This window comes from Solanum tuberosum, unplaced genomic scaffold, assembly GCF_000226075.1.
Source record: "Solanum tuberosum cultivar DM 1-3 516 R44 unplaced genomic scaffold, SolTub_3.0 scf00413, whole genome shotgun sequence".
Taxonomy (NCBI): Eukaryota; Viridiplantae; Streptophyta; class Magnoliopsida; order Solanales; family Solanaceae; genus Solanum; species Solanum tuberosum.
In genome coordinates, this window is record NW_006239345.1 from 140,459 (window position 1) to 151,445 (window position 10,987).

The 10,987-nt window shown below is 31.9% G+C and overlaps 1 protein-coding gene across 1 annotated transcript; it reads right to left on the reverse strand.

The window, feature by feature from the left end:
- Positions 1 to 81: 81 nt before the first annotated feature.
- LOC102592304 (dehydrogenase/reductase SDR family member 4) lies at positions 82 to 5,199 on the reverse strand. The gene is made up of 5 exons (XM_006362947.2): positions 5,094 to 5,199; positions 3,673 to 3,832; positions 3,258 to 3,457; positions 1,124 to 1,353; positions 82 to 582 (listed from the first exon to the last, which is right to left on the reverse strand). Exons 2-5 carry the CDS (start codon positions 3,762 to 3,764, stop codon positions 304 to 306), a joined length of 801 nt encoding a protein of 266 aa, XP_006363009.1. The 5' UTR covers positions 3,765 to 3,832; positions 5,094 to 5,199; the 3' UTR covers positions 82 to 303.
- Positions 5,200 to 10,987: the final 5,788 nt, after the last annotated feature.

Consider the following 10,987-nt stretch of genomic DNA (forward strand, 5'->3'; position numbering starts at 1 on the left):
TTGAAATGTTTTTATAATCAGATTAGTTGTTTACTAGTTACAAATATGCAGCAATAAAAGAGAGACAATGAACCAACAAGACACACAACAAATTCTCACTTAAAATAGATTAAAGTTTAACTAAATCACAACAGAAATGAGGAGGAAAAAGAAGAATGTCATCCTTATTGAAAACTTAAACCAAATACAATAGAAGAAAATCCAGACAGCTCATAGTACTTCCCCTGATGCTTGTGCTTTTACACAATACTACAATATAATTCCAGTGTCTATGGCTCCATTCATGTATATAATTTAGAAACTTCACATGTATGAGCGCATTCGCGGCCTCACTAGAGACTGGGCACCATCAACAAAGATGGAGGTTCCAGTCATGTATCTTGAATCATCACTGATTAAATAGATGACAGTGGAAGCCAGATCCTTTTTAGCATCAAGCCATCGATTTAGAGGCGCTGCTTCCTTGGTCAACTTCTCTGCTCTCTCCTTACCCACTGACAAAGGAAACTCATCCTCGAGGTGCAAGCCACGCATTATGCCATTCACCCTAATTTGGTGCTTCCCCAATTCAATTGCAGATAACTGAGCAAGGTGTATATACACATATTATTATCAAATTAAGCACAAATAAATGGTTATATAACGGAGGCAGCATTGCTCCGGATGCTAAAGCAGCTTTATCGGTAGAGTTTAAGCTGATATTTTCCTCATGCTAAGTGAACTTCCCAACAACCCCAATGAAAAACTGGGAACATATCATGGTGTGTGTTCTACTTAAAGTGCTCGAGAAATAAGATGATAAACTTAGAGAAACTAATATATCATATTAAACAACATAATACCTCCCAAAATTCACTATTTCTTCCACATAATTGGGTAATTTTCCCAAAACTTCAAAGGAATAATGCAGTACAGGATGATATAACATGTCCTGACAAGCAACCAATAGCTAATAGAATAAATTAGTAATTAGACGGAAAAGACTGGTGATCGACAGGAGAAACAATAAATCGAATGTTTATGAAGATGGGTTAACTCTTGTCCCACATAATTTTATAGAATATGGTCTTACACGATCTGATCATGCACCGAAATATACAAGAGAATATGAACAGGTACTTACCCTAACCAGCTGCTGAATTCCAGCCGCACATGAACCATAAGCAGCAGCTCCTTGATATATTCCTCTCTCAGCACCAATGATCGAGGTCATAAATACAATGGATCCTCCGGATTTACTGTCTCGCATTCTGTTACCAATACATTTCAACAGGTACCATCCAGCCATAAAATTTATTTTGACAATTTTTTTGAACTCGTCATCAATTAGCTGCAGCGGATCTTGCATTTTCCCTGTTTCATTGCATGACAAGTATTAAGAAGCTTATGTCAAACATGCTGCACCTCTCAACAAAGGCCTAATGACGCATCTATAAACTAGCATGTCCATATCACTAGACCAGCAAGCACCAAAAATAATTAATAACATAATGCTAAAAGCAATCATGTTACTAGAAGAAACGAGTTCCTCAGATGGCAAATGTATGAGATAGGATCAGTTAATAAGCTTTTGGACCCACTCAATCTAACATATCTAAGATAAATTCTCTTGTCAACTAGCTTTTTATTAAATACAAAGTAGATTTTGGGAACGAGTCCCTGGGTGCTTTATCTCGCTAAAGATGTAGGGATTGCAGCTTGTGTTTTCTAGACACACATAACAAGTGTTCTTTACACACATCACTAACACTGCCCTTAATTGACAAAGCTTAGTCCACCATTGGCCTGCTAACATTGAGATATTGAAGAGAGAAAAATTAAGAAGATGGTGGAAGTTAAATCAGTTAAGTGAAAGGAGCAGATTAAAACAGCTGAAACAACGGATTGCCCAAATATTTCCACATGCCCCATGATAACAGCTATGGACTTTGAGATCTGAAAACCAGTTTATCCAGAGTCCAGAACCAAGTTAGGTCTTCACTTTCTAACAACTTAATAATCTCAAAACATGAATGAAGAACATCATACATTATTTACACCACAGACAGAAGAAACTTGACATTGAAAGTATATTGATCTCAAATCCATGAAGAAGAAATTTCACAAATCATAGATTTTCAAGTACTATTTAGTGTTTACAATTACTTCAATATAATGGATTTTCATTCAATTTATCAAGTTAGTTAACAACAAGCATGCGCTCAGAATTTCACAACATGGAACAATAAAGGAGGGCATTTATCAAACACAAACAGGTAATATTCTATGTAAGAATACAAAATTTTCAAACTACACAGTTTAACAAATGGCGTTCTCTGTAGAAAATCAACAAAAAGATATAAAACCAAACGGATCAGCTAAAAATGAATGTGGGATAAGGTCATGATATCTTTTAGGCGTTTTTCCTAATGTACTACCCATTCCAATATTTTTTATATTCAATTAGTTCACACTTGTACAGATGTTTAATCCGCTATTTTAATCTTCTTTTTTTTATATCCTTCTCAATGCAAATTAAATTTCTGAATAGTGTCTGCCATATTTCATCATCTCAATGCAAATTAAATTTCAGAATAGTGTCTGACATATTTTATCATCTCACAATTAAGGTATAAGATGTATAGATATATTCACTTCATGTCGAAAAAGAATTCTATATTTTTATAATAGCTTCCCTGAGATAATTGCAAGTCTTTTCCAAGCTACAGTAGATGTTTTGATCTAATTCATCGCATATCAGAATTAGAATGCTCTAACGGGTCACGACCAAAAATAGATTGCAGTCAGTTTGATAATGGCCCAATGCTTATATTCTCTGGCCAAAACCTCCGAGTAAACTTGAAATCGGTTAATAAACCAAGATCAAGACTGTAGGTCAACTATTATTCATAATTTAAGGACTACTTTTATCAAAAGATCACTCATATAATTAAGTCCTAATCTTCTATGATTTGCCAAACCTTTTATTATGTCATTAATTTGACAAAATTAGTTAGCCATTCACATTTCACAGATAATTATTTTCGGTTCACCATATACTGGATGGAACAGACAACAACATACAACATACCCAGTGTAGTCGCACAAGTGGGGTCTAGGGAAGGTAGAGAGTATGCAGACCTTACCCTTACCTCAGGATGGAACACACAAATACCACTTCTTTTTTTATTAAGACAAATACCAATTTCATTGTCATTTTATATCCTTCTGTATCTAAAGAATAACAATATTTGTTTGAAATAAAGGTCAGGTTGTACCTTCATAAGCATAGCAGTGTACCAAGGAATCCAACTTCCCAAATATCTTCCATGCCTTGTCCACAGCTTCATCAAAAGCAGTTTCTCTATCCTCCGTCATATCCAATCCCACAACTTCTATTGCAACGCTACCCTTTAGAGATTGCTTTATATTCTCTGCTACACTCTTCAGTTGGAGCTCATTTCCCATCAAAACCAATCTAAGTGGTAGAATCAACAAAAGGATTAACTAGAGTTTATGCTATGTCATTTATGCAGAAATTGTGCCAATGAAATGTGAGTATCAGAGTGCCAATACTATATTCCATCTGACAGACAGTAACCTCTGAGTGTGTGTGTGTGCGCGCACGAGCGCGTATGTGTGTATGAATAGAAGTATGACTTTATGCATGTTTGAGACAGGGAAAGTACATACTGGCAACCCCTCTGAGCTAAATGGTAAGCAATGTTATTGCAAATGTCATCACCATTGGAAGTAAGCAACACCTTCTTTCCATGATTTTCCATTCTCAAGCTAAATTAAGAAGAAGACACCCGACTCCAAAATAGTAGCTCAGGCAAAGAACAATAACTTCCTGAAAAGAAAAAATACATACAGCCAGGAAAAGATTACGGAAGATCACTTAGTGTTTAGATTCTATAAACATAATTAAAATTAAGCGTGTTACACACACTGAAAAAAAAGCAATTTTCATTTTGGGTCATGAAAACATCACATTAAGTGTGTGACTTGTCTAAGGATATTGGGTGATTTAGTCTTCGAATTGATAAAAAGTCTTTAATTCATTGTATGGGAATAGCTATTGCTGATATGAAAAGACAAAGCTTTATTTATGACCTATTAGACCCATGATTATTGTGATGGAAATACATAAAGATCACTATAGTGATCAAAATGCGCAACCGCCAAAAGAAAAAACAGTAAGGTTCCAGATTGCAACAACCATAGAAAACAACCATGAACACACATGTTGTTACAGATGATATTCACCATAAATTCAAGCAGACACTAAAAGCATCCAGTGAATCCTGAGGTCTTGGAGTTTTAAACAACAGCTCAAATTGGTTAGCAATGACACACCAACAAATATACTGCACCAATCTATTTTTTCAATAAAATCCTCTTTCGATACCACGCCAAAGATACACAACATATACCTAACGATACATATCTGCACCAGTGGGTTTAATTATGGTTCGGTCACATCAATTCCCAGTAAACCCCTCCCTCCAGAAACTCAAAAAGCTACTGCAAAGAAAACACTCGTACAAACAGGACTTGTGACTTAACTAAAATCCAATCCCTACTTAATGCATAACCTCCTTCTTAGAAAGCTAATTGAACAACCTATAGCAAACTAAATTTCTTTTTCATCTGGTATAATTGTTACTTGATAAGAAACCATTTTTTAAAATTGGGGTAGGGGAAATAGGGAGTGGATAACAATGTGGAGAATCAAACCCTCGTCACCAACAAGGTGAAAATTCAGATAGCCAACCAACTAAGCTACAAAGAAACCAGGTTCAGATCCCACTAAAGGTCATTTCTTTCCATCTATCTAATACTCGGTGAACAGATTTATTCGATATTTGTGCTAATAGGTGGTCACAAATACTAAGTACAATAGTCTAGGTACAAACAAACAGGCTATATCCACCACAACAATAAACAAAACAATTGGCATACACACAAAAACACTGACCCATATCACAAAACACCCATCAATTTCCTTTAATCAGAAAACATAAAACACCCATCAACTCATTTCAAACAAAGCAGATTGAAAAAAACAATCTTGAATTGAAAGAAGAAAGACAAAAAGATTAAGTCTTTACCAGCTGCTCCACCGATCTACAGCTTACCCAGCAGACCCTGAACTGAAAATTTTACTAGTAAAAAGTTTTAGTGTAGATAGTCAAGAAACTACACAGTATATATATAAATGTAGAGCTTAAAAATCAACTATTGACTAGAAAAAGAGTAATTTGATCAGCTCACCAAATTGGACTTTGGATCAAACCACAAAAAAAAATAAAAATTACTTGACGACAAGATAACGTCTTTCACGTGCTTGTTTCAATTTGGGAAATTTTGTTTTAAATATTTTTTATGTTTATTTAGTCGAAATATTTTTATTTTCATTTCTATCTGAATTCATCTATATAGTAGTTTGCTAAATTATACCGTAGATAAGTAAGTTTTTCTAATAAAATATTTTTGTTGAAAAATATTGTTCTTCATACCAAATATACCCTAGTGGATATGAGATTTTTTCATGGGATTAATCAAATATTTTGAAAAATGTCCTTTTTTTTTAAATTAAAAAAAAAAGGTAAAATAAGTTACGTAATGAAGTGACTTATTGTTAAAGAATGACAAAAGTCCCACATCGGTAATTAATGAGATGGGTGGACTCCTTATAAGGCTTGTGCAATCCTTCTCCCTTTGAGCTAGCTTTTGGGGTGTGAGTTAGGCCCAAGACCTAATTTAACACTTATCAAGTTCACGATCTCGCCATCAACTCGATTAAGAATTTATAATCGAAAAAGTAAATTGAACTTTAATGTCAAAAAAAATCACTTCCAGACTTATCTCTATTATAAATAACTTATCAAGTTCATTGTCTCCAGACTTATGTTAACACTCTCAACTTTCATGTTGACCATCTTACTCACTTCTAAACCCCTACTTTCCCCCTCATTCACTCACACAAATTTCCGCTAAGCATATAAATTATGAAATTATATTTTTGCTTACTTATTAAATATTAAAATAAAAATAAATTAAAAACTTATTTATTTTTATATAAAAAACATTTTCGTATTCAACACATTCTAAGTAATGCAGTATGAAATGTTGATTTTGTTAAGTTGTTGGTTGTTAAGTCGCCCCTAAAATTAAAGAAAATACAAGTCAAACTAATAAATGGTGTAATCTAGTGGACCACTTGTAGTAGACTAGTACTTGTATTCTTGGACCATCCATTTCAAACTCTTTACTTAGAAAATTCTCTTCTCTTCCATGCCGAGGATGAGATACATAAAGTTATTTTATTAATTAAGATATTTTATGAAATTAATTATCTAAAGAGAGAGGGAGGGGGAGCAAATAGTTTTGATTTTTTTAATTAATTAATATATCTATTAAATGTAAGGTAAAATAATTATGTATTATATCGTGAGATTACTGTTTTTAAGGAGTTGTTTGGTAGTTGATTTGGAGACGAGTTATGTAGATATTAAATTATGTATAAGTAATATCATGTTAAGTACTTAGTTGGTTTATGAAGTAAGTTATTCATATATATATATATAAATTAATATGATGTTTGATTTGCAATTTAAAAACTCGCATAACTAATGGATGTAAGTTACGAGAAAATCTATGTGTTTGATAGTTGATTTGAAGATGAGTTATGCATAAATTAGCTATGCAGAAATTAGTAACGTGGGAATCAAAATGATAGAATTATTTTTTGTTTTGATATTTAGTTTGATTATAGTACAAATTGGTATATAGAGTATAATTTAAGATATTTATTTACTTTTTAGTTTAAAAAATATATTCACTATTATGAAGTTTGTCATTTTAATATTCTAATCCACACATTATAAATATATCTATATTTCACATTCTATGCGTATAAAATAAAACATAGAGATTTTCATTAATTTACATAAGTATTGTATAAGAACAAAAAGAAAAGGCTAAACAAACATCCAATTTTCTATGATCTGGTAAAAAAATCAATCAAAAGACTTTTTTTTTTTTGACTCTATAGTTTGAAATAAATTTTCATTTAGAGCTGATGATGTAAATTGTTATTATCCATCTGTCCCTTTTTATTTGTCCATTTTTAATTTGGAGCACATATTAAGTAAATAATAACTGACATAATAGTTTACCATTTTATCTATATTAATTGATAGAATTACAAAATCAATTTACTGTTCTATTTTTTTTTCAAAACATTAACTTCTCTAAATAAATTGAGGATATAATAGGTAAAAAATATTGTTTTTCTTAATTTGTCAAAAATAATAAATAAAAAGGGACAAGTAAACCGTCAAAATTGGACAAGTAAAAAGATGAGTAAGATTTTTGTTGACTTTGCTAAGCCGGACTTTTTAAAATCAGATTTAGTCCTTTGATGTGTGAATTTTTGTATTGTAGAAATTAAATTATCTATTTTTATACAAAACAGTCTTAAATCGACCAATGATTTTAGGTCAATTTTTGATAGAAATTCCTCAAAAATTGATTGAGGATAGTTGGTTTCGATAATGACTTTTATCTTCTTCTGTTTAGTAGTGAATGAAATTAAATAGTGATAATTCCCCTTTGGAGCAAGATTAAAATGTATGTGAGGCATTGATTTCTTTTTGTAGGAATTAGTTTTCTCTTTTTATAAAATAAGATAAGATATTTAGGCTAATAAGAAGAGTATTTAGATAATTTAATTTTTTGATTTAGATTTTTCATTTCTAATATAAAATATAAATAGATGTCAGAATACATAAACAACCTTATAAACTAGTCTAGTATTTCACTTGAACACCTCCATCACATACATTTTCCCACTTGAACACTCTGACACAACTTAATTGTACCCCTTAGACATGTTGGTAATTTGATCATGTCACGTAGCGTACAATTTAATTACTAATTTTGAATTCCACTTGATATTGAAGTATTTGATTGACGATTGATTCTGCTAGTGTTTTATGTCGTTATGCTTAGTGTTTTAGAATGATATATTATGATTTAGTTTGATCTCACACGGCTGGATTATTTTGTGGTTGTTTAATTGTGTGTGGTTCAGAACCACCTTTGATAGGAAACATTTTACCCTCTAGTGTGGAACTTTTTGGCATAAATTTAAATTTAGTCGAGCTTCAATATAGGTATCAAACACCAGTAACTCGCTAATGTGGATCTTTCTGGCATAAATTCAAATGGTATGTGGTCATACTCTAGTGAAAGGAATGCCATGATAATTTGGTTATATCTTCTTTTTTCGTTGCAAAGGATATTTATTTATTTAACAAACTAGGTTGCCATTTACGAATTATTAGCACCTTTTACTACTAGGTGTTCAATCATAGTAACATCTATATAACTAGTGGATGATTGGGATATATTTTTATTTATTTTTTGATTCCCATTTGATGTTCCGTACGTATTCATACTGGAGCTTGACTAAATTCGGATTCACACTGGGAAATCCCATATTAGGAGGGTAAAACACTCCCTAACAAAGGCGACTCCGTACCCAGGAGACTCAAACCCGAGACCTCTGATTAAGGATGAAGGAGTGCTTACCACTCCATCACAACCCTTGTTGGTGGATGGTTAGGGTTAGTACCTTCACTATTTGAGGTAAAACTATCGGTTATTACAAAGGAGTTCAAAATACTAAAGTTACCAAGTTTATCAGATTAAAACAATTCAAACTGTTAGCTTTTTCTACTTATATATCCTTTAAGTGTATTTAATTGCAAACTCTCGTAATTGTTTTGATGATGAACATTTCATCAAAAACTTTACTTTCATTTGTTGTGATTTTATTGGATCTTTCAGTTGTTATTATACGAATCACCTTGTTGCCTTTTATGTAATTATTTCGAATTTGAAAATTTGTGCTTCTCTTTTGTTTGGCTTAAATGAGCTTTGAGTCTTTTTTTCTTCCTAGTAATATATAGTAAGTTAGATTTTCTATCCTTCCAGTATTTTGAATCTGAGATTAAAATTTCAATTCTTATACATATTGATATATATAAGTGTCATTGCTCTTACTAGTATCTTTTGTATGTTATGAAATTTTTGTGTAAACAAATAACAACTTATTAACTCTATGCAGTCTCTTTTATGTTATCTCTACCTCCAATATTTATATTTTTATTATTTTCACCATTTATTGTCCTAGATGCAATATTCACTTTTTTTTGTTTTCTATCTGATGTTCAATTCCGTATATAACTCAAATCCAAGACTTTTATTTAAGAATGATGGAGTACTTACTACTTTCACCACGACCTTTATCAATAGCATTCGCTTCAATTCCACTTAATTATGACCCACAAATAAGATTAACACCTCAAAATTTTCAATAATATGTTGAATATGAACATGTAGCACATCTTTATTTTTTAAATTACTCACAATATTTATTCTAATTTTTTTTTATCAAGATAAATACTTTTACTTTTTGAGTCTGGATAGTAGAAGTCATCCACTATATTATATTTCAAAAATTCAGTAAAATGTAGGAGTTCAAATAGAAAAAGTGATCCCGAGCAATATTAATTAGCTTCACTTTCTTCTCTTTTAATTAATACCGTGTTTAACTTCTTTTCAAGTGTCATGTCAATTTGTCTAAGAGATTCAGTAAAAAATATACTTTCTCCGTTTAATAATGATTGTCAATTATAATGATCCCGAGAAATATTAATTAGTTTCACTTTCTTCTCTTGTAATATGTGTTAACTTCTTTTCAAGTGTCATGTCGATTTGTCTAAGGGATTTAGTAAAAAATATACTTTCTCCGTTCAATAATGATTGTCAATTATATTATTTTAAAATATTCAATAATATTTGTCCACATAAAATCAATAAATAATTCACATTTAATTTTTAATTTATCCTTGGCATTAATTATAGTAATTTTCTTATTACATTTTCAAGGTATTGTATTTATTACTCCCTCTGTTCACTTTTACTTGTCAAACTTTGACTTGACACACCCATTAAGAAAATAATTATTGAAATATGTATTTTACCAAACTATTCCTATTAAAATGTCTTAAAAAAATAATTTGAAAAATAAGTATTTAATGTCGAGGGTAAAACATGGAAAAAATTATTATCCTTCTATTTATAGTTTTTTTAATGTCGAGGGTAAAATCTATTTTAGAAATAAATGACAAGTAAAAGTAAACACAGTATATTCAAAAGGTGATATTATAAGATTATCTTTCTATTTATAGTTTTTTTAAGAATGTGTAAAGTCAACAATAAACAAAGGCAAAATGATCTGGTGGACCTTTGTACTTGTATGCGTTTGTATTGTGAATCCTTCTACTTACCTCTTTGTCATTTAGACCCCTGAACCCATCTAAACTCAACCTATTGAACCCTTTCAACTCATCGTGATTCTCAATCGCGCTGATGTCACAAGCCATGTCAGATAAAATTTGCCACATCATTTTTTATTTTTATAATAATTTATTTTTTGACAAAGAAAAATCATAAAGTTTTGATGCAATTTTGACAAATTAAATTTTAATTTATTATTTTAAATTAAAAGTTTGGGTCTCCTCACATCATCTTCCATTTTCACCGTGAAATGGCCCAACTGCCGGAAAAATTCGCTACTGTTGCCGCTCCTCTTGCCGGCAAGACCACAAATACGATCTCCCCCACCAACCTCCATCTTCATCGCACACCCTCACCATTTTCTTTCCTCCTTCTCTAACCTCCACAAATCCAGAAACCCTAAGCCGCCGCACAAGCTCCTTGCCCCTCACCATTACCGACCGTTATGCTCTCCATCCTCTCAGCGTATCAAAAGGCCAAGAAACTCCTTACTGCCTCCAGCGTACAAATATGCTAGGAGGCTCCTCGCTGCCGTCTCAGTCGTCGTCACAACTCTTGCCGGCGACCATACGTGCTTTCTTCCTCACCCATCTTCATCTCTGTCGCACCATAGCCACCAGATCTGATCGAAAAA